This window comes from Citrus sinensis, chromosome 3, assembly GCF_022201045.2.
Source record: "Citrus sinensis cultivar Valencia sweet orange chromosome 3, DVS_A1.0, whole genome shotgun sequence".
NCBI lineage: Eukaryota > Viridiplantae > Streptophyta > Magnoliopsida > Sapindales > Rutaceae > Citrus > Citrus sinensis.
Genome location: NC_068558.1, coordinates 11,341,593 through 11,365,641, shown reverse-complemented (window position 1 = coordinate 11,365,641; position 24,049 = coordinate 11,341,593). Strand labels below are relative to the sequence as shown.

The following is a 24,049-nucleotide window of genomic DNA, read 5'->3' as shown; positions in this document are numbered from 1 at the left end:
AACATGGGTTTGTTTTGCTACAAGGTAATGCCCTTTGGCCTGAAAAATGCAGGAGTTATCTATCAAAGGTTAGTGAATAAGATCTTTAAACCATTGATCGGCCATACCATGGAGGTATACGTGGACGATATGATCACGAAGTCTAAAGAACCGAGGGATCATGTGAAGTACTTGGAAGAGACCTTTGAATTGCTGAGGAAGTATGAAATGAAGTTGAACCTAGAGAAATGTGCATATGGAGTCAGCTCGGGTAAATTTTTTGGGATTCCTGGTGAGCCACCGAGGGATCGAGGCCAACCCGAAAAAAATACGGGCAGTAATAGAAATGAAGTCCCCCCAAACAGTTAAAGAGGTGCAGAGCCTTACAGGAAAATTAGCAGCACTGAACCAGTTCATCTCGCGAGCCACAGATAAATGCCACCCTTTCTTCCAAACCATAAAGAAATGGAGGAAGATGGAATGGACGTCAGAATGTGAAGAAGCGTTCGGGCAGCTGAAGGAATATCTGGCCCGCGCCCCATTATTATCAACTCCAAGGGAGGGTGACCAGCTGTATTTGTACTTAGCAATCTCTAAATGGGCTACCAACTCAGTATTAGTCAGAGAAGATGAAGGAAAGCAACATCCGGTATACTACTAGCAAGGCCCTAGTAGACGCAGAAACCAGATATCCACTGATGGAGAAATGGGCATTAACTTTAATAACGGCAGCACGCAAGCTTAGACCATATTTTCAGGCCCACCCAATAGTTGTGATGACGGACCAGCCCCTTCAACAAATGCTCCAAAAACCAGATGCATCTGGTCGGTTAGTAAAACGGTCTGTGGAGCTGAGCGAATTCAACTTATCCTATAGACCCCGATGAGCAATCAAGGCCCAAGCCCTGGCCGATTTTATGGTTGACCGTGTTGAACCAGGGGAAGAAGTTCAGGAGGAGCAACCAGTGAAACTGGAGAATCCAAAGGGGGTGTGGCTGGTAATGGTTGATAGGTCACGTAGTGAACAAGGATCCGGAGCAAGAGTTGTAATACGAAGTCCAGAAGGGTTCGAGGTATCCTATGCAGTGAAATTTGAGTTCCAGCTCACGAATAACCAAGCTGAATATGAGGCCTTCATTACTGGGCTCGGGCTTGCACACGCACTACGAGCAGAAAGGGTATTGTTAGAGTGCAATTTATACACTAGTTTTGCATTGTTTACTTCTCTTAATATCGATGTTTTGCACTTAATAATAGTGATTTACTTGTGTTTTACTTTTGTAGGTGCAATTCTATTAATTAGTGATAAAATTGAGCTACAAGATGATGTTTAAGGATGATTGTTTTCTTGGAGAAATTATGAGCGGCAGAAGAACTTTTTTGATAAGGTGTGGGCGCGTGCTGTCAACTGTGAACCTGCAGTTTTTAGTTTAACGTGTTTTGTATTTTTGGTTATTTTTGTAATTACGAATTTAATATTTCATATATTACTATTTTATTTTAAATAGAATTCTAGAGGAGAAGAGAGAGAGAGTATTTAAGGGAGGAATCTATTGTGAAAAAGGGAGATTTTTTGATTGGAGAAAAAGAAAAAAACCCTAGATCTAAACTTTTCTCTTCTCTCTATGAAGAACTAAACCTATTTTTCTGGTTGAAGATAATGAAGCTTTGATTCATCACTACTGTGAGATCTTTCTTATGCTTTAATTGTTTTATTGCTTTTTGGGTATTTGTTTATTCTCTAAATTATTTTCATGATTATGTTTGTTAATTAGGTAATTGGCCACTATTTAATTATCAACTTAATCTATTGTTAATTAAAGGATTCATCGTATGAAGATTTTAATGTTTGTGACAAATAACATAGCAGTGAATTGTGTTATGAGAATAAACAATCTAATTTAAATGAATCATCATATGTGTTGATTAGGATTTGGGTCTCTCTGGTCTTTCAGGCTGTCAATTGATTAAATCCTATGATCGTATCTAGGATTGTCTATTGATTAGGGAAATATCCAACGGTCGTACCTTGGTTATCGACTAGTTAAGGAGAGATTGGCTATTAGAGGGTCTCAATAGCTATAACCGATCTATTTATAAGTAATAATAATTTATATTTGAAACAATGATCAGTAGTCGAATCAAGCTGAGTTAATTCCTTCAACCAGAGCTTTCTCCAATTTGAATTACAACTTTAATTTGCATTCTTGTTATTTTTAATTTGATTTTTATTATTGTCAACAAAACCCCCATTTTATGTTTTACGTTTTAAAAGGATTTAAATAATTACCGATCTCTGTGGACACGACCCTGCTCAATCACTATACACAATTTATTTAGAGTAGGAATTTATTTTTGTTGGCTTCGAAAACCATCAAATTTTAGCGCCGTTGCCGGGATTGGTGTCATTTATTTAATCCTTTTTACGTTTTACTTGGTGTATGGTTCATTCTTCTTGTACAAGTACACTTTTGTTTGATCCTGAAATTGAGAAAACAGCTCGCCAGTTAAGACAGCAGACGAAGCAAGCTAAGCAACGATCATCGTCGCCTTTGCTTTCTGAAATAGATACAGTACCTGATTTAGTTGAATCATCTAGCAATTCAGAAGAACAAGTGATGGATAGACCTGCACCTGTAGAAAGAACTCTTAGAGAGTTAACTGAACTAGACTTGAATCAGCAACCACTCTGCATTCAATATGTAGATTTAGAGGTAAATTTTGAATTCAAGTCTGGTCTTATTCATTTATTACCCAAGTTTCATGGTTTTGCAGGTGAAGATCCTCATAAACATCTTAAGGAGTTTCATGTTGTGTGTTCAAGTATGAGACCACAAGGCGTGACTGAAGAGCAGATTAAGCTGCGTGCTTTTCCATTCTCTTTAGATGGGTTAGCTAAAGATTGGTTGTACTACTTGCCTCCTGGATCGATTACAACGTGGAATGGTTTGAAGAAGCAGTTCCTCGAGAAGTACTTTCCTGCTTCAAGAGCTGCCAACATCAGAAAAGATATTTGTGGGATCAGACAACTTCCTTGGGAGACTTTGTATGAGTATTGGGAGCGATTCAAACAATTGTGTGCCAGCTGTCCTCAGCATCAGATTCTGATCAACTTCTTATTCAATATTTTTACGAAGGACTAGCATTGATGGATATGAGTATGATAGATACTGCTAGTGGAGGCGTGTTGGTGAACAAGACCCCTACGCAAGCAAGGGAGTTGATCTCAAATATGGCTGCCAATGCACAACAATTTGGCAACAAGCAAGATGCCACTTCAAGAACGGTGAATGAGGTAAATATTTCTTCTATTGAACAACGTTTAGATAAACTTACTTCTCTTGTGGAAAAGTTTGTTGTAGGTAATGTGCAACAGGTAAAGACTTGTGGCATTTGTTTCAATATGGGTCATTCAACTAATATGTGTCCTACACTTCAAGAAGAACCCGTTGAACAAGCCAATGCAGTTGGAGGATTTCCAGGCATGCCTCAGAGGAGGTATGATCCTTATGCACAAACATACAATCCGGGATGGAAGGATCATCCCAACTTCAGCTATGGAGTTAGGCCGTCAGGATTCCCACAACAGTATCCACCAAGACAACCATCACCTCCACAGTCAAACTCCAAGTCAAGTATATCTCTTGAAGAAATTGTTAAATCACTTGCGACTAACACTCAACAATTTCAGCAGGCAACTACAGCAAGCATTCAAAACTTAGAGAACCAAATGAGTCAATTGGCGACTACAATGAGCCGTTTGGAGTCTCAAGTATTAGGGAGATTGCCTTCACAATCTGAGGTGAATCCAAAGCAAAATGTTAGTGCTGTCATCCTTAGAAGTGGGAAAGAGTTGCAAGAGCCTAGTAAGAAAGTGACAAAGTATGTAGAAGATGAGCTTGAGAAGAATGAATTGATGCCTAAATCTCAAGATGCACAACCCACCAGAGCGAAACCCCTGCCTATTGTGATACCTTCTCCTTTTCCAAGCCGGTTTGCAAAATCCAAGAACGAGGAACAAGAGAAAGACATCATTGAGACATTTCGCAAGGTTGAGGTAAATATTCCTTTATTAGATGCTATAAAACAAATACCTCGATATGCTAAAGTCTTTAAGGAACTGTGCACCTCTAAGAGAAAATTAAGAGGAGATGAAAAAGTTCACATGGGGGAGAATGTTTCAGCAGTTCTTCAAAAGAAACTACCTCCTAAGTGCAAGGATCCAGGTATGTTTACTATCCCTTGTAAAATTGGTAGTGTTAGAATTGAAAAGGCTTTGTTAGATCTAGGAGCTTCTATTAATGTCATGCCTCGTTCCATTTATTCATCTTTGAATGTTGGTCCATTAAAAGAAACTGGCGTGATAATTCAACTAGCTGATAGGTCTAATGCATATCCTAATGGGGTATTAGAAGATGTCTTAGTACAAGTTAATGAGTTGGTTTTTCCTGCTGATTTTATGTACTTGATATGGAAGCTGTTAAATCCTCTAATTTTGTCCCAATTTTGCTAAGAAGACATTTTCTTAAGACTGCTAGGACTAAAATAGATGTACATAAAGGGACTCTCACTATGGAGTTTGATGGAGAGGTTATAGAATTCAAAATGAATGATGCCATGAAATATCCTAGTGAGAAACATTCAGTATTTTCTGTGGATGTTATTAACCCTATAGTGCAGGAAGTTTTTTACAAGAAAAAGACGAAGACATTTCATGATAGAATGATTTTGAGAAATGAGTTCTCTGTTGGTCAAAAGGTTCTTCTTTTTCATTCTAAGCTTAAACTTTTTCCGGATAAATTACGTTCTTGTTGGGTTGGACCTTTTATTGTTACTAATGTTTTTCCTCATGGTGCAGTTGAGATTCGAAGTTCGACCTCTGACAAAGTTTTTAAAGTTAACGGTAATCGCTTAAAACCTTTTTATGAAGGTTTTTCGGTAAATATTGTGGAGGATGTGGCTCTCGAGAGTCCCAATTATGGAGATTGATGCATAAATGTGTCTAGCCAAAGACATAAAACAAATGCGCTTTTTGGGAGGCAACCCAAATGATTTGTTTATTTTGGTTTTTGGTTTTTATTTTATCTTCTTTTAGTTTTGATTCATATTTTTTTTTAAATAATATGTTTGCTTATTTTGGCCAGAAGAAAATTTTTGATAAGGCGTGCCCACGTTTTAACTAATAAATACTTCTGTAATTTTTAAAGTAAAATAGTTTTAAGGCGTGCCCACGTACTTATTAGAAAAGTACTTCTGAAATTTTTAGTGTCTCAAAGAAAAAAAAAATTTTAATGTGTTTGCTTATTTTGGTCAGAAGAAAATTTTTCATAAGGCGTGCCCACGTGCTTATTAGAAAAGTACTTCTGTAATTTTTGGAGTCTCAAAGTGATTCATTAAAAAAAAAAAATTTATTTAATTTTATTTTTAAAAAAAAATAAAAAAAGAGATTTTCTGTTGTTCTTCTTTTATATATTTATTTATAAAAAAATCATCATTGTTCAAAAAGTTAAAAAAAAAAATTTTTACTGTTAACAGAATCCCTAATTTTCCAGATCTTGTTTTCTTCTCCAGCGCGCAGAACCAGCAGCAGCCACAGCAGTCCCACCTGCAACGCAACCAGCCCGCGTGCAGAAAGCTCCAGCCATCACCATCGAGCAGCGCATCATTCTCGCGCGCGCAACGCAGCCGAACAGCAGCAGACGAGCACGCCTCGCAACGCAGATCTATTGTTTTATTGCTTTTTGGGTATTTGTTTATTCTCTAAATTATTTTCATGATTATGTTTGTTAATTAGGTAATTGGCCACTATTTAATTATCAACTTAATCTATTGTTAATTAAAGGATTCATCGTATGAAGATTTTAATGTTTGTGACAAATAACATAGCAGTGAGTTGTGTTATGAGAATAAACAATCTAATTTAAATGAATCATCATATGTGTTGATTAGGATTTGGGTCTCTCTGGTCTTTCAGGCTGTCAATTGATTAAATCCTATGATCGTATCTAGGATTGTCTATTGATTAGGGAAATATCCAACGGTCGTACCTTGGTTATCGACTAGTTAAGGAGAGATTGGCTATTAGAGGGTCTCAATAGCTATAACCGATCTATTTATAAGTAATAATAATTTATATTTGAAACAATGATCAGTAGTCGAATCAAGCTGAGTTAATTCCTTCAACCAGAGCTTTCTCCAATTTGAATTACAACTTTAATTTGCATTCTTGTTATTTTTAATTTGATTTTTATTATTGTCAACAAAACCCCCATTTTATGTTTTACGTTTTTAAAGGATTTAAATAATTACCGATCTCTGTGGACACGACCCTGCTCAATCACTATACACAATTTATTTAGAGTAGAAATTTATTTTTGTTGGCTTCGACAACCATCAGGTATAAATCCGAGCAGATTCCCAGCTAGTCTATAATCAGCTCAGTGACCAATTCCAAGTAAGGGAAGAGAAGTTGGGGATTTATTTGAAGAAGGCCAAGCAAATGGTTGAGCTCTTCCGAGAGGTAGAAATAAAGCAGATATCCCGAAATGAAAATTACCGAGCAGATATGTTGGCCAGAATGGCCGCAATTGCAGATCCAAAATTACCCAAGTCAGTTCCGCTGGAAGTGAAAACCTCGCCAAGCATAGGGGAGGAAGCAGAAGTAATGCAGGTGAGCACCAAAAAATCCTGGATGGACCTCATTCTCTCATACATCCGCGAGGGCATCTTACCAGAGGACATGAAGCAAGGAAGAAAGTTGAAATGTCGGGCAGCAATGTATACGCTACTCGCTGGAATACTCTACCGCCGAAAATTCACTTTACCCCTTTTAAAATGCTTGGATGACGAGGAAGCAGATTATGTGTTGAGGGAAATTCATAAAGGAATATGCGGCAACCATTCGGGGGCGAGAACTTTGGCTGTCAAGGTACTTCGGCAAGGATACTTCTGGCCGATCATGCACCAAGATGCGAAGGGAATGGTAAAAAACTGTAAGGTTTGCCAGAACTTTTCAGAGGCTTCTGCTCAACCCCCAGAAAGGCTAACAACTATGTCATCCCCATGGCCTTTTGCTCAGTGGGGAATTGACCTGATTGGCCCGCTACCTAAGGGCTGAGGAGCAGCAACACATGCAATTGTAACTATAGATTACTTCACCAAATGGGTAGAAGTGGGAGTCCTTAGTCAAATCACGGAGAGAAAGACAACGGATTTTATTTGGAAAAATATCATCTACAGATACGGGATCCCCTATGCCATCATTACAGACAATGAGAGGTAGTTTGACAACAACAACTTCAGAGAATTTTGCCAAAACTTGGGGGTGGACCTGAAGTTCTGCACCCCAGCACACCCACAAGCAAACGGACATGTGGAAGCAGCCAACAAAGTAATAAAGAAAGTGCATATTCCTGCTCGGTCGCTTAAGGACCAGCAGGCAATTTCACGAAATTTTACTAAGGCAAGTAAGTGTCTATTCCTGCTCGGTCGCCTAAGGACCAGTAGGTAATTTTACGAAATTTTACTAAAGCAAGCAAGTGCCTATTCCTGCTCGGTCGCCTAAGGACCAGCGGGCAATTTTACGAAATTTTACTAAGGCAAGCGAGTGCTTATTCCTGCTCGGTCGCCTAAAGACCAGTAGGCAATTCTAAGAAATTTTATTAAGGCAAGCAAGTGCCTATTCTCGCTCGGTCGTCTGAAGGGTCAGCAGGAGAATCTACTAATTTTACCAAGGCAAGCAAGTGCCAGTTCCTGTTCGGTCCACTAAAGAACCAGCAGGGAAAGTCAAATAAAATTGCTAAGATAATTTGCATAAACAATCCGTGAACAAAAACAAGACAACAAGGCCAACAGAAAGCATCCAAAAATTTATAAACATCCAAACGTTTGCAAATAGATGAAAGTTTAGAATTTATACAAAAATAAGCCTAAAGATTATGAGGTTCAGCAGCCTCAGTAGTTGAAGGACCAGCAATCTTAGGAAGAGGAGGATCAGCGACATCAGGGGGAGGAGGCACTGACCCTTGACCTACTTCAGGAGCACAATCCCCCGTTTCCTCCTCCTGCACCCCACCTAAGGGAGCCTCCACCTGATCCTGGTCACCCCGCTCCTTATCCTCCTGGTCGGCCTCGGCCATATATTTCTGCACTCCAGCTTCAAGCTTGCTCATGTTAAACTCTGGATATTCTTCCTTAAGCACAAACATGATGCACTTATAGCAAAAAGCGAGCCCAGAGTCATACTCTGCATCCAGTCGATCGTCTACATCAGCAGATTTACCTTTCAGCTCGGCCAACTGATCATTTAGTGACTTGATTTCCCCCTCGAGGGTCGTCTTCAAGGTATCTCGCTCGCTTTGAGTAGCCTGGAGGTCAGATTTCAAATCACCCAACTCGCCCTCAAGCTTGATAGAGTTGGATTCAGCCATGGCCACCTTTTCTTCCAGATCCATGATCTGCTTGTGCAGATCAAGCAGCTTTTCTTTGGAGCGGTCGGCAGACTTAACTTTTTTCTTCAGGTCCTGGTTATCAGCTTGAAGCCTCCTCTCATGGCGTGTGGCCCTGTTCTTGTAACAAAACACCAGAGTAGCCAGCTTGAAGAAGACCCTCTAGACAGAACCATCCAATTCATTAAGATTCATGCCCTTAATGTCCTTGACCATTTTCGGCCCCACTGACTTCCCATAAGCTCTCTGATACGGGGTTAGATAGTCACCCTGGTCCTGAGGCGGAAGAGGAGAGGATCGGTCTCCAGAATGAATACTGACCTCAGGACTCTTGTCACTCACCTTCTCTCCACCATTTTTCCGAGGTGGAGGAGTGGGCAGAAGCCTTGGGCGGACCAGCATTGGTTTTCTTCGAAGGAGGAGGGGGATTGCTGGAGCTGCTTGGAGCCCGACCACGCTTCCTGGTCATAGCACTGGGGATCTTATTATCCATTCCGGCAGCTACGTCCATTAAACGTAATCCGACCAAATTTGTTCATAACAAGAGGTCTTGGCAGGTAGATGCGTTCACCAGATCAGTTTCCACCTGGAGTAAGGGTCTGTCGTCAAGCTCCTTAATCAAACCCACGATTCTGAAAGAGCAAACAAGGTTAAAAAACCCAATAAGTAGCAATTGAAGAAAGAAAATAGGCAAAAAATAAACAACCTGGGGTGACAAAACGCGTTGGAAGGTGAATATCACCACCAAGCGAGCGGGCTGCTGGACACTAATTTCCTCCAGCGAAGAAGAATTTGTTCTTTCAATTTTTACACGAGGAAGGAAAGCCAGTGATTGGCTTTCTCTTTACAGAGCTCGACATGAAGTAGTACCAACCTGCTTCATTTGGGCTACTCCTCAGCTGGTACAAATGCTTTACTTCAACAAGGGAGGGTTCCTCTAATCCACGCCTCTCCCATAACACATACATAACCGAGAGGACCCTCCACTCATTTGGGTGTAGTTGACCTGGAGCCAAGTGCATACCACCCAATATCTTGGCAAAATAACACTGAAGGGGCAACCGAGCTCCTAGTTTGAAACTTTCCAGATGCATCGTCACATATCCCCTCGGAGGCCGGCTAAGAACGTCATCTTTCCCGGGGATTACAAGGAGAACCTCTTCAGGTATGTTATAAAGGGTTCTAAGCTTGAGCAGGTCAGTTGGGGTGGTGGCACAAGCTATATAGTCAATAAGATAAGAATCTGCCTCCATCCTATGGCCAAGGTTCCTCTTCTTAGGGGGCCTGCTTGGCTCGGAACTGCTCCCCTCACCATCACCCACTTCTTCAGGGACCCCAGCCCCACCAGAACTATGATTCTCACCAGAGCCCGACACAAATCCACCTCGGTTTCCTACAAGCTCTAATTTAGGGAAGGGCGAAGTAGTCATCGAACGAGGGTACTCAGGGATTTCCTTACGATATGAGGGACCTACACTACGAGAAGAGTATAGAAGATCATTGGGTCCAAATAAATGGGGATATAAATCTTCTATCTCTTCATCACTCTCATCTACAATTATTTTTCCCTTCCGGTTTGACATATCGAAGTTTAAAAAGGGGAAAGCACAAAATATCCGAATGTATGGGTACAAAAAGGGACAAATACAGAACCCACAATACAAAACCCAATCAACAACAACCAGAGATGGGGTTAAAGGCTATACCTGGAATAGACTGGCACTGATAGCGCTGTCGTGACAGAGAAAGAACCCAGCAACTGGAGGCTCCGGACGCGGGAAGTGTGAGCAAAGTTCAAAGAATGAGGTGGCTTACGGCGGACAGACGAATAACAAAACGATGATGATTTTAGTCTAGGGATTCGAAACAAAAAGGGGGAAATGAAAGCGTTTAAGTGATGGGGATGCCAACTCACTCACCGTACATCGAGGATGGATAGCCCGTTGTTTCAAATTTCAAATACGAAGAGTCGGGAAGCGCCACGTCACTAACCGTTATAAGAGGCCTGACGAGATGTAAGCCCAAGTATATACTAGACACATTCATGAAGGCCCATACTCGGGCCAAAACCTCCCTAGACGAGAGATGGAACCTCAGATCCACCATAATAACGAGAGGACCAGATGGGTAGTTCCCAGAATCGATAAGATTCGATTATCAGTTTTTACTCTCATCTCGTTTCACTCACAAGACCAGAAACTGCGGGACTGGTGTTAAGTAAATAAAAGCATCAGCTCAGCCATGTCATCATCCCCACCCCGGGATGGATCACCTTAGCCAAATGATACGAGCAGAACACTAATAATGAGCCTTCTACAAACATGGGCCAACCAGAGACGAATACTAGCCAGAGGAATATACCGACCAGAGACATATACCGAGCAGATACCCATCCCCCAAGGAGCTGGAACACGATCTCATGAAATCACGACAGTTGCGTTATGCCCAGAACCATTGAGGGAAACACGGTGTCCCACGTTTACCCACAATGTAGCAGTTGAAGTCCCATGAGGGGCAGCTACTACCCGAGAAAGGGGGGCATGAAGAGTGAACAGAAACGTGGGACAACGGCTATAAAAGAGGAAGAAACCAATGAAGAAAGGAGAGAAAAAAAGGGAGAGGGGGAAAACTCTGCCAAATTTAAATCAGATTACTTTTTATACAAACTGTGAGCAAATTATAAGCAAATATCAAGTCTAAATTGCACCGTTTTCCCATAAACACCTTGTGCTAACTTAGGCATTGGAGGGTTTACGCCGGTAAAACCACCAGCGTCTCTAATCCACTTTTGTGAACGCATGTTTAGTAGGAGAAGGAAGGGCGATTCCAACTCCAGTGACTTAAGCGATCGTTGAAGCAAGAAGAAGTTGACATCTTCTCTACCGACCACATAAGCGTTGGTGTAAAGATCTGGTCGGGCAAAGGGCGAGTAGATTTCAGCATCAACAGATACTAAAAATTAAAATCCATGTGGACAAACACCATTCCTAAGCTGAGAACATGTCGAACGCCATTGCATCATTGGCTGGCTGCTACATCATTGCTCAATCATCATCGACTAGCCCCCATATCCTTAACTATCAAACGCTGACTGTCGCCCCTTTTGTCATCAAGCACTATCTGTCTCGCGTCGCTGAGCACTTATCATTGTCGTCAAACGTCGCTGCGTCACTAGCTCGCTACGATATTCTTTTATGTATCTGGAAATCTAGAAAATCTGCCAGCGGTCCGTATGGGTGTTACCTACATCCATTTTTTTTTTTTTTTTTTAAAGATCCAAATACAAATTTGGATTTCAAAATATTAATGGATCAAAATCCTAATACACTTATATCTAGGCCTGCATCTGAATTTTGTCATCTCTAGTAACTCCAGTCCAAAATCTTCTGAACAAAGCCCAATTTCATTATATTTTGAAAAGAGAAAGCCCAAATAAAGGCAATTAAAAATTAAACCCAATGGCAAGAATAGTAATATTGTCCTTTCACTTCATTAGTTTCCAATTCAAAAATTACACTACTTATTACTTTTGTTATTTTTGTTAACGTTTTTAAATTTAATATCCCCATCAATCACTTTTTGCTTCACAATATTTGAACAATTAATTATTTTTCATCCTCTTTTCCTTATAAACGGACTTGAGAGAAAGGAGTTTTATTTATAAGAAATGGAACACATAACATTTAATTAGAGAAGATATAATGAGTCTTATTTCTCAAAGTCTATAAACTTAAAAAGAAAGAAAAACCTAAATTAAGAACAAACCAAAAAAACAAAAACATTGCTATCCTTTTTGCTTTTCATATTTGTCAATACTTAATATTCAATCTACTATTCTGCTTTTTCCTCACTGAATGTTACCATCACGAAATCATACCATAACTCACTTACTCACTCACAACCCAATAATGGTAAAAAAAAAAAAACAACAACAACAACCACATGAAACTAATAATAAATAAATGTAACATTAGCAAAAACAGGAGTTTCAAGTTAGCCAAATCTTCGAACCATGGTTTGCTCTCATTAATTTTTCATATTGAATTCTTATGTACACTTTTGACTTGATTTGAAATAAGATTCACGCTAGTTTAAGCATAAGCAAGACCTAAATGTGTTTGTTATAAACATTAGTTGGTAGGGATTCAAACAGTTTATTTTTAACTCGAGTCTCAATTGATATGTGTTACTCATATATAATGATGAATTTCATAACTTAAAAAATTATTATTCTATCATCTAATTGATAAATACTCCATCAATAATGTAAATGTTGAGATTACTAATATTACTCTTAGCGATTTATATATACACTACTTCTAATAAAGATGATTTAGTGAACATCAATACTCACTATATCATAGACACCTGAATACGTGATTGATATTTTATAACTATCTATAAATAATATTTAAATCGTGAATTAAGTATACAGCACCACATGGTACTATTGCTCACCATAAAATAAGCACCACTACCTACTAAATCATTACTCCTCCCTATAAAATTGTTTACACCTTAGTTGCTAACTGGTCCAATGATGTCATTGTTGGTCATAAGTGGGATTTAATGCTTAGACGCAACTCTACCATTCTCAAGGTCCTTTCCCCTTTTTTCCCAATACATTTATATCGGTGGGTGTGTTTCTATATTTGACCTTTTATTGTCATCACTCTTTAAGTCTCTTTCGAGTTATTGTTATGATTATTAATTTTGTAATCATTATCTTCATCGTCACCTTATCCGTACATTCAAATAATCTAATAAAATGAAAAAACAGGAAGTAAGCTTGTTTAATATTCTGCACTGTGGAGGTCCAGGTCCACCTTCACTAGATAGGAACAACTTTCCTAAAACCCAGGTCTCGAATTCGCTTGAATTTCACCAATGTATGTGCTTTTATTTTAAAATATAAATATGTTCGCCTCAATTTTAATCAACAGTAATATTAAACTTTTATTCTTTGACTAATCCGGCCCATTATTTAATGGGCCTACTTTTCAATCCGATCCAACACAACCAGCCCATTTTAACACCTCATGTGTAGAACACATTTTATGTCAATCAGATATAAAATTGTCATTATCAAAACGGTATTGCATAAGAATAGCCAAGGGGAAAACGATCCACGAAATCAACCAATCAAACTAGCAAGTTCTTATGTCGAATTTAGATCAAAGTAGTCATTGTCAACATGCAAACGGATGCGGCCTTTACAAAAAGTGGGGATTCGAGTCTAAGAAGGACCCGAGTTTCAACTATTGCTTTTTTCCATTTCGTAATAAACAGCCAACTCATAGGCAAATGTCGCGTTCGATCCTTCGACATTTATTTTTCCTTTTAGGATAAAATTTACCACTGGTTTTTATCCTTATCATAAATAGTAAATTATGGTGCTATTTATTTTTTAACCTAAGTCTGAATTTATTTTTTAAAATATTTAGTTATTTTACGTCGTTTGTTTTTTTGAACTTCGTACTTATTGTCAAATAATTTTATTTGACTAGAAAATATAAAAGAAAAAACTTACTTTTATCTTAAGTTTGAGATCTAAATAAAAAATTTTAATTTTAAATCTAAGAAGTACCCCAATTTAGTATTTCTTATATTATGTATAAACTTAATATTTTTGTATTATCAAGTTAGTTTTTTAAATTTCTATAAATTTTTATTCACATGGTAACATTAACTAAACAAACTATTGAGCAAATTAGATTATATCAATTATGATGAATAAAAACTAAAACAAGGACATTGAATTTTTATGAGAGTTGATGTTATAATTACAGCTTTTGTTACAAAATTAAATTAAGAAATAATGATAGTATTATTTTTTTAATCAAATCGAACTAGTCAACTTGTTAAATTTCTACATTGTGAAAAATAAATATATACACCACTCAGAAGATATTTATATCAAACTACTCACTTTTAAATTTTTTCTATTCAGATGTTAAAAAAAAAAAAAGAAACAAACATATTATTCAAATATATTTCATACTCAATTAAATTCCAACCTATTCAAATTTCAAAAAAAAAAAAAAACACAACCTATATAAGGCGAAATCAAGTAACAATCAGTGACTACTGTCAAATTCAGTTGGTAAAATTTTGAAATTGAAAAAAAAAAAAAGTATTGGAGTTCAAATCTTATACCCACAAAACGGAAAGAAATATAAATTTAATCATCAGTCCTGATATGCTTCGATTTAAAAATTGAGTAATGGTTAATTAAAAATGAAAAAAAAATGCTTCGTTTAATCTTATTTTAATGATTTCTTCCCAAAAAAAAAAAAGAATTGGAAAAGTAATTGCAATGTTTTTTTTATAATTAGTAAGGATATTATTATTTGGTTGTAATAGTGACCAAAGGCGAACAAAAATAGTGTTATTATGCAATACCAGCATAATAATCAAAACAGTGCACTGCAAGCTGATGTCATCTCGGTCGCCCTCATGTCACTATTGAAACTAGAGCTGGTAAAAATTTGACACAATTCGAATGCTCAACATGAATACAATACGAATAAATGAGTATGAACAATTAAATATGACACGATTATTAAATGCGCCACATATGGATTGATATAATTATTTTTTCGTGTCAGATTAAAGTTAAAATTTTTTATTTATTTATTCGATCAATAACACGATTATACTTTCTATTCTAAATCAATTTGTGGCCTCTTGTCATCAAAACTCAAATATTAGATATGATTCTTTTTTTTTTAGAAGAATGAACGTATATATGGTGTTTCATTTATAAAATTGTATATAGATTTAGAATTTTAATGTAAAATATTAATAAAGATATATATTTTATAATATCAATAAATAATGTGTGCAATGAAGTATAAATATTTGATGTAAATCTTGTTAAATATATAGATATTAAGTGGGTTATAAAGTGACTCATTCATTTTTAATATCGGATTAGAGTTTCAATATTTTAATACAATTAAATGAGTCGTATGTAGATGAACTTAAATTTAACACGACACGAACACATTTGGTTGCCAACTCTAATTTAGAACTAAATGCTATATGTTAACAGTCTCATGAAAAATGAATCTAAATGATAGAGGTGTTTGTAGATCAAATTTTGCGGATTGGACATCAATCCATATCTGATCCATGATTTTGTAGATTATAAAATTTTAATCAAATCCAATCCACAGATTGGTGAAATTCAATTCAAATTCAAATCCAATCTATATGTTTGCGGATCGGATACAGATTTAATCCAATTCATATCAAATCCACCATTTTACAGATTGGTTTGCGGGCTAAAAATTTTAATTCTGTCATATCCACGAACTAACTAAATAAAAAAATAATATAAAAATAATTTTCCTACCGATCAAATTTATTAAAATAAATTAATTATTTAAATAAAACTAGAGAATAAATTCAAAGTTTCAAAATATAACACACCAAGAAGAAAAAAACTCAATTTGTTTAGATCAGTACAGGAAAATTAACTGCTTAGGAAGCTATATTTGTTTATTTAATTATTTTTATTTTATATTATTATCAAATAAAATATAATATGATATTAATGTAACTATATTCTAATTTATTTATTTATTAGTTAGTACTAAGACCATATTTACAAATTTATTTTTTTTATTAAATAATTTTTTTTACAATTCATGGATTTTTACGGATTTACATAACTAAATCCATATCTAATCCACTGACTGAAAATTTTTAAATTTTTAATTCAATACAATCTATTAATTCACGGATCGAATTTTTATAAATTAAATTTCTACAGATCAGACAAATTGAGGAGATTTAGAATGAATTCTAAACACCCCTTCTAAATATAAATGGCCGAATTACATCGCTAGGCAGACTAATTCAACTAGCCGTTAAAATTTTACACAAACGGATAAAATAAATCACTAAAAGCCTTCCAATCAATCAAAATTCCACAAAACGACACAGTTTTTCAGCCGAAACATCAAATCTAAATCTGAGCCACGAGTAACGGCTATACCTAGCGTGTCCGAAAACAAACGAGTTTTACTTATACCGTACAATTATACAGAACCTTACATTTACAGCACGGTACGATACGCATCCCGCATGATTGTTTGCTTTTTATCGACTTTATGTCTTCCTATGATTAGAAAAAATTTTACTTTTTCAGCTTACTTGTATAAAATTGAAGAGTGGTGCATCGCCAGTCAATCGCGGCCTGGAAGGTGCATCCACGCGCTTCCAAAATCGCCCATTTTTATTTTCTATTTTTTTTAATTTTTTCGGTCTCTTATCGTTTGTCAACATCCAAGAATTATTTGACATGACAATACCTCTGTCATTTTTTTTCTCTCTCTCTTTTTCTTTTTTTTGGTAATATTAGGGTAATAAATCAATTTTTTTAACCAACAATTTTTACTATTATATTTTCAGCAAAAAATAAAAATGGAAAAATAGTCTAATACCCTCCCTTTCACAGCTCAGACATAGATTAGAAAATTAATCAAAATTAATAAAATTTAACAATCACAACTTCGACGTAATCAAAAGATCATAAAATTTACAAAAATTAATAAAAAACTAATTATCTAACGGTACCAGAGATACCCAAAATATATGGCAATCAGCCAAATAAATAAATATTATTGTTACTATTAATCTCTTCTACCTGATGACACGTAAAATTCTTTTAAGAAATCTCACAACCATATATTTGTAACTTTTTTTTTTTTGATATATTGATATATTATAATCAAAATTTTATTAATATTTATAATAAAAAATCGATTGAAATTTTTCTAAATAATTATATTACAACACAGTCTGTATATCAACCCTCCCTTAAAATTTAAAGAAAATCTACCCTTATTATTAATATTACAGACCAATGTGAAAAATGACAAACGTGGAAAGACAACTAGACCCCTATTTGTAACTTAGATGGTAGGATTTATCATCTTCATTTTCTTTTTTCTTTAAAAAAAAAACGTGCGTATACATTTGGTCTTCTACGCGATCAAGAACTTTCTCTGAATTTCCAACAGTGCCCCTAAGCATACATCGAAACTACAACACAATGACACTGACAGCATTCGTCATTTATTACGACGGCAGAACACGTGGCGAATGCTGACCAAGGTCCCACAAAACCAGTGCCACCGGCGTAGATTAGCACCGACCACTTAACTTTTGGACCATTTGGTTTTCTTTTTTTCAACTTTCTTGCAAATTTGGGTTAGGTGGGTGCGATGTGGGGCACTTAAATGCTCACATGTGATTTGAAATTAGAAGAGGAGCCCTTCAAAAGAAGTCATTTTGCCCCCACAACAAGGCAATAAAGAACTTCGCTAGAAATCACTTCCAGCCAAAAAAGTGCTTAATCAAAAGCACATATTATAGAATATTAGAGTTAAACGAGGCATTAATTGCACTTAATCTAAAAACAATGATAACATTGTTATTACAAATGTTGACAAAAACAAATAGGGTGGCCTTTCAAGGCCAACCTGGCTCCTATCTAAAAAGGACAGTCTAGATGGAGAAAGAGTAATGAATTGTGTCAACTACTCTTGTCCACTCCTTAATAAGAAAACCAACCCTTCATTAAACAATACATGTACTTTTTCTAACTTATCTGTACTAATATCAAGTCAGGTTTCTCATGCCATCACTAAATGAACAAGCTGATGCACAAACACACACACACATATGCATCATGCATTTGGCGTTTCTCAACAATCCTATGCTAACTGCAATGTAGATGGAAACTCAAAAAGTATATTCATGGAACATTTGATCAATAGCACAAACACAATAAACTAACAACATAATGAATGAAAATATGAGAGCATAATGATCAGACATAATATTCAGATGGGAAAATGAAATCATGGTCTTGATTTGATAGAGGATTCCACATACTATACGTGCATTCGAGAATGGTGAAGTTTGAAGCCAGCGGAAGAAAAAATGGGATTTTTTTTTTTATTGACGGAAATGGTTGAGAAAAAACAACAATATTAATAACAACATATTCATCCCTCTTTCACTAACCCAGTAACTAAGTACCCACCAGACATCCAATCTCCCTCAAGGCTTCCAATATTTTGTATATATATCATCACATATATACATGTACAGATCAATATTCTAAGAGCCTGCCAGTTCTCTCTCTCTCTCTCTCTCTCTCTCTCCCTCCCTAAAATTCAGCTAAGGACCAAATTTAATCAAATTATACATACTTTTCAATAGTTTCTCTTAATGGAGATGGGGAATGGGGATACAAGAACCAGGCTGGCCTACAACAAAATGGAAATGAAGTTCCAAAAGAGAAAAGCAAAACAATAAAAGGAGATGGCAGAAGGAAGGTGGAACCACCAGAGCAATGACGAATGAATGAATAAATAAAAACTGCAAAAGGGACTAAGCTATCTCTCTGGGTTCCTCTGGCTAGTGAGATTATTATGTGGCTCTGATTTATGTCACAGTTATCTAGTAATAATTTTATGGCGGGAGAAATGAATGGTTGGGCAGTGGAAGAGTGTTCCCATCAAAATGGGGGTTTGGGTAGCGAGAAATCACTATAAAGAAACAAGCACGGTACAGTCTTGAGTGCTAAAAGCTGTAATGCCTCACCGAGTGTTCCAACATATCACGACTAGGGCACACAATTTCCTTCATTCGGCTACCATTTTTGTATATCTTGAATGTTGGTACAATCCTCACGTTCTCAGCATGTGCAACTCCCGGACTCTCATCAATGTCGACCTTTTAGTTAAACAGCCCCAGATACAAGTAAGAGATTCACATTGTTTCTCATTTTCATATAGGCAAGTAAAATTAAGTCAGCTAGATATTAAGTGAATTATTTACCTTGAGAAAATTTATGGATGGGTAGCGGCCACATAGTGTTTCAACATATGGAGATATTTGTTTGCAATGCAAGTTGGAAGCTGATTTGAAATGGACTACTGAGACACCTGCAATTATTTGAATACCACCTCAAAACTGTTCTTTTGAACACAGATTGAAACGGCCAGATAAAGACCATTTGAATCTGAAAATTGCAGACAGAAGGCTTACCGGGTAAAGATACTGCAGCTCTGAACTGCTCAAGACTTGACACTTCCTCCACTTCACCACCAAACTTCATATTATAAACTTCTTCACCACGAGATTTCTTCAATGAAACCTGGGCGTGAAAGAGGGATTCTGCAATTTCATTGTCATCTGGAAGTTCTCTCCTCAAAACCTCAAAATCTCTGACAGCATCTGCCCACTTTTCTAGCTGTTGTTTAAAGCAATTATCATTTCGTGAATTCTACAAATATCAAAGGGAAAAAATAGAAGATAACTCTTCAGAAAACTGTACCTTGCTGTTTGAGGCAGCTCGTCGAAGAAGTGCTTTTGTGTAATTGGGTTGAATAAGTAAAGCTTGGTTGCTGTCCTCAACAGACCGCTCCCACTGTCCCAGCTTGAACCAACAAGCTGCTCTATTGCAATAGAGAACAGAGTTTGATGGATCAAACCTGAGGCCTTCTCCATATGCTTGGCAGGCTTCAGTGAACCTTTCAGATTTAAAGAGATCATTGCCACGGGCACGTGCTCTAGCAACCAACTTGACATTGTTAAGCAGTACTGCAACTTCAACATTCCGGGGATCAATTTGCCCAGCTTTTTCAGCAGCTGTAACTGCATTCTCAAACCTGCAAGACATCCATCATCTATTCTCACTCTCCCTTAGATATCTGATTTCTGATAAAGCCTAGCATTTTAGAACTTACCTTCCCAGTGCCATCTCAATCTGAGCTCGGACAAAGAAGGTATAAGCTTCAGAAAGCATCCCAAAAAATCTAGTTTGTGAGCTAGAGACTGTGGATGGTTCTATTTTAGGAATGTTTGATAGGCTTGACTCAGCATCTTCAAGTTGGTGAAGCTTCAAAAGGGCTTCTACTCTACACATTGAGAGCTGTAATTTCAAATTGAACCAGTTAAGGCTACTGTTACTTTTTTATTTGCATCAAATTCACTAGGAAAACATTCAAGCTAGGGTTTTACCTGAGGAGAAAAGTCAGCTCCAGCAGCAATGGCTGCATCACCTTCCCTCAGTGCACTTTTCCAGTCACCGACCTTTCGGGCATCTGTGCATTTGCTGAGATGCTTCTCCACTACCTGCAACCTGTGCACCTCAGTTGGATCTGCCTGCTGCCCAGACAAACAAAGGTGCCCCCGGGCATTTTCAACTTGCCCTAACCTGTGACAAAATGCAGTTAAAGATGCAGCCAAAACTTTTATGTGAATTTGATTTTGTGCAGCTTAGGGCTTGATGAAGAAACCGAGATCCAACTAGGCTAAACTACGATAACAAGAACAAGACTGAGATCAATGAACCCAAATCAGATAGTCTATCCAAAGACTGAGACAATGGAGATCAAATTGCCATAAAAGATGAGAGATCATGAAGTCATAATGAGAACCAGAGTCACCAAAAGAACGAAGCCTTTTAAATAAGAAATCCAGGTAACCTTGTGCAGTCAAGCTACGAACAAAAGAAAAAAGGATTGAAAAGAAAAACAGTAGATTAGATTAAGATCGCAGATGTGAGTATTACAAGAGCAAAAGACAAAAAAGTGTCATTAGCTAACACCGACACATGAACCAGACCTTAAAATCCAACAAATAACCACTAAAACTTTTAGCCAAAGCACATCAACTATCAACAGAACTTCTATTAACCCACCAACAATGCCAAAGTTTCTGCAAATCCAGCATCTTAGCAATAAACTCAAAAGCAAAAGCCAAAACTAACTCCATTCAGCCATACACAACAACATAGAAAGGAACAAATAACCATCGCTTTACTCACATTGACCCAGCAAATTATTTTCATCATACTCAACATCTAACGGAATAAGATTCGTGATATGACTAACCATTTCAGCTTAAGTCAATGAAAACCACACATTCCCACAGATAAAAACCAGGCATTATCAATATCAATACAATCAACAAATTATCCAAAAGCACAGATTTATTTCAAACATCAACCATTCTCGCCAATGTAGCTCAAAACATCAATAAAAATGACCAAATGTAGATCAAAAGATCATCAAGATTACACAAACACCTCAAAAATCAAGCCAACATTATCACAAAAACAAGCACAAAACCCCTAACCAAACCAACTTTCCTCAGACTCTCACCTTACAAGCAAAGAACCCAAACGTTGATGAGCCCTCCAATAATTAGGATCCAACCTCACCGCCTCCTCACATTCCTTCACCGCCTCCCCAATTCTCCCCAACCCCGTGAGTGCCGCTGCTCTATTACTCCTAAACGCTGCGTTTCGCGGGGCTAAAGATATTGCCTTATCATACATACTCAATGCCTCACCAAAACAACCCTTTCTATACAACTCATTCCCCATTCTCTTCAACTCCTCCGCATCTCCGCCGCAGATTCCGCCTCTATTCCTATTCACATTTGCATTCTCCGGGCCCACGGCCAAACTTCCTCCGCTTTTGACGGAAGTGGCAGAACCTCCACCAACAATATGATTACTTCCTCCACGCATTATGCTTCCGTGTCCATAATGACCCATTCCGGATCCGAGCGTGTCGGTTCTCGAGCTCCGGTTCGACGTTAACCCAATCCCCGTTTTCAAAATTTTCCCAGAAGGACATATATTCCCCGTGGGAAGCACATTGGGCGGCGGTGAGCTGACAGAGCTCTGATGGCTGCTCTGACCAGAGTAAATCAACGGGTGACCGGATACGGATACGGATCCGGAGTCTGATCTAGCGTGACCCGGCTTCCGCGTCGGAGCAGTTGGGCTGGTTTCAGAAGACCCGGACAGCTCACCGGAGTGGCTGTTCGGGATAGAATCGTGCCTCTTGTTAACTGGGTTGAGTCTCGTTTGGCCCGAAACGGATCCGGATGAGCTAGAACTGGAGCTCGTTGTCGTTGTAGTGGTCGTACTAGTTGCAGTGAGTCCACTCGGGCGAGTTCGCAGCGGCGAAACGGGCGAACCCAGATCGAGTTCTCGAAAATCGGGCTTGTTGGCCTCGCAGCTCAATGCGTCATCACAGAAGGAGAGATTATGAAACCCTAACTCGGTAATGTTGGTGGCGGTGGTGGTGGTGTTGTTATTTTTGCCAGAATGCGACATTATGAATTTAGTTGTTTTGTTTCTTCGTTTTTCCCAGTAACCAAACAAGAAAAACGAAAACAGGGGAAAGCACTTATAATATCAATTATTCTCCAATCCTCTCCTTCTTTCTTCTCCTCTCCCCCCTCTCTCAGCAGCAATGTGTGTAAATGGAACTCAACAGAAGCGAGTGTTGCTTTGAAGAAGACATGAGAAAGGAAAGAGAGAAAGAGATGGGGATCTCGTGATATAAAAAGAAGGAAGCAAAGAATGAATGTGAAGCTTTGAGAGCGAGAGAGTTTTTTTTCTTTTTTAGAGAGAGAGAGAGAGAGAGAGAGAATGGGGTTTTTACACTGGGGAGAGAAAGAAAGAGAAAGAAGAGAAGAAATGAAATGAAAGAACCTTTTATTTTCCTTTTTTTAATTTATTTATTTATTTTCTCTTTTCATTCACCTGCTGCCTCACGAGACAGATTTCATTTCATTTCCCTTCTCTTCTCTCTCATCTTCTGATTTCTCTATTCGCTTTTGTTTTTTATAAACACAATTTTAATTTTTAGTGGCAATAAACAAAGTTTTATAGAAATTAATTATTTTATTATTTTTTTTGTTCTTTTGTGATTTGCATTAAGAAGGGCCACCGGTTTGGGTTGCTTTGCTTGGACACACTTCTCCCTATCTAATATTCTCTCTCGCTTAATTGTCTATAAAATTGGCTTTACTTGATGCATTGTTTTTATATCTAGATTTTGGTTTTGACTTTTTATGTAATTTTCCTTTTTACTATTATATTGTTACTAGAGAGTATTAAATTTGAAATGCTTTGAATTTTCCTTTCCAATGATTATATTAAATTCTTAATTGCAAAGACCATTTATGAAGTCTGTTTCCATTTGGAATCCAATGCTCTTAATTAATATTTAATTTAATAATTACATGAAAATATTCAGAACTATCAAAAAAAATATATGGCATAATAAAAACAAAAATGAATCAATATTGATCAATATAATTTTTCTCCTCCATTGATGCATCAAAGGTACAAATTTGTAAAAATAAAAACTTGTGCTTGTTTTAGAAGAAGTAGAAAAATAGCAAATGCATTATCACATGTCAAATTGACTAATTTACAAAGCAAGTTAAATCGTGCATAAAAAATTAAAAAAAATAAACATAAGACTACCACTCCATTAATTATAAAATCCTCTTAATTGAAATGAAAAATCCCTTCATCATTAAAGTCCAATCTTCTCTTCAATTACTGAATAGAAAGATTTCATTGAAAGTGAAAAAATAATTATAATTTACGTACCATTATCTAACATTTGAATAGAGAAGATCTCATATCTAAAATCTAATGGATTTCTTTAAGAACAAATTATCACTAAAATGAACTGATAATAGCAAAACTATAAAATGAATACACACACACACAAAATCATCCTCGGTAGGATAAGAAAAGTTCTCATATTGTAAGATCAACTACACACAAA

At 37.0% G+C, this 24,049-nt stretch overlaps 2 protein-coding genes, 1 non-coding gene and 1 pseudogene across 3 annotated transcripts; 1 reads left to right on the top strand and 3 right to left on the bottom strand.

Moving 5' to 3' along the window:
- Window positions 1-454: 454 nt before the first annotated feature.
- LOC127900559 (uncharacterized) lies at window positions 455-7,096 on the top strand. Its single transcript, XM_052435709.1, has 6 exons — window positions 455-628; window positions 876-1,162; window positions 2,444-2,594; window positions 2,781-2,925; window positions 3,117-3,274; window positions 6,416-7,096. The coding sequence occupies exons 1-6, from the start codon at window positions 455-457 to the stop codon at window positions 7,094-7,096; spliced, it is 1,596 nt and encodes a 531-aa protein (XP_052291669.1).
- On the bottom strand, window positions 2,976-3,082 carry LOC127901680 (small nucleolar RNA R71). The gene has a single exon (XR_008053924.1). It is a non-coding gene; the product is annotated as a small nucleolar RNA R71 (small nucleolar RNA).
- Window positions 7,097-7,907: 811 nt separating the features above from the next.
- LOC127900558 (uncharacterized) lies at window positions 7,908-10,009 on the bottom strand (annotated as a pseudogene).
- An 8,362-nt stretch (window positions 10,010-18,371) lies between these two features.
- On the bottom strand, window positions 18,372-23,050 carry LOC102625520 (TPR repeat-containing thioredoxin TTL1). The gene is made up of 7 exons (XM_006493540.4): window positions 21,614-23,050; window positions 20,469-20,664; window positions 20,195-20,379; window positions 19,783-20,116; window positions 19,494-19,698; window positions 19,284-19,390; window positions 18,372-19,178 (listed from the first exon to the last, which is right to left on the bottom strand). The coding sequence occupies exons 1-7, from the start codon at window positions 22,576-22,578 to the stop codon at window positions 19,026-19,028; spliced, it is 2,145 nt and encodes a 714-aa protein (XP_006493603.2). The 5' UTR covers window positions 22,579-23,050; the 3' UTR covers window positions 18,372-19,025.
- Between the last annotated feature and the right edge of the window lie 999 nt (window positions 23,051-24,049).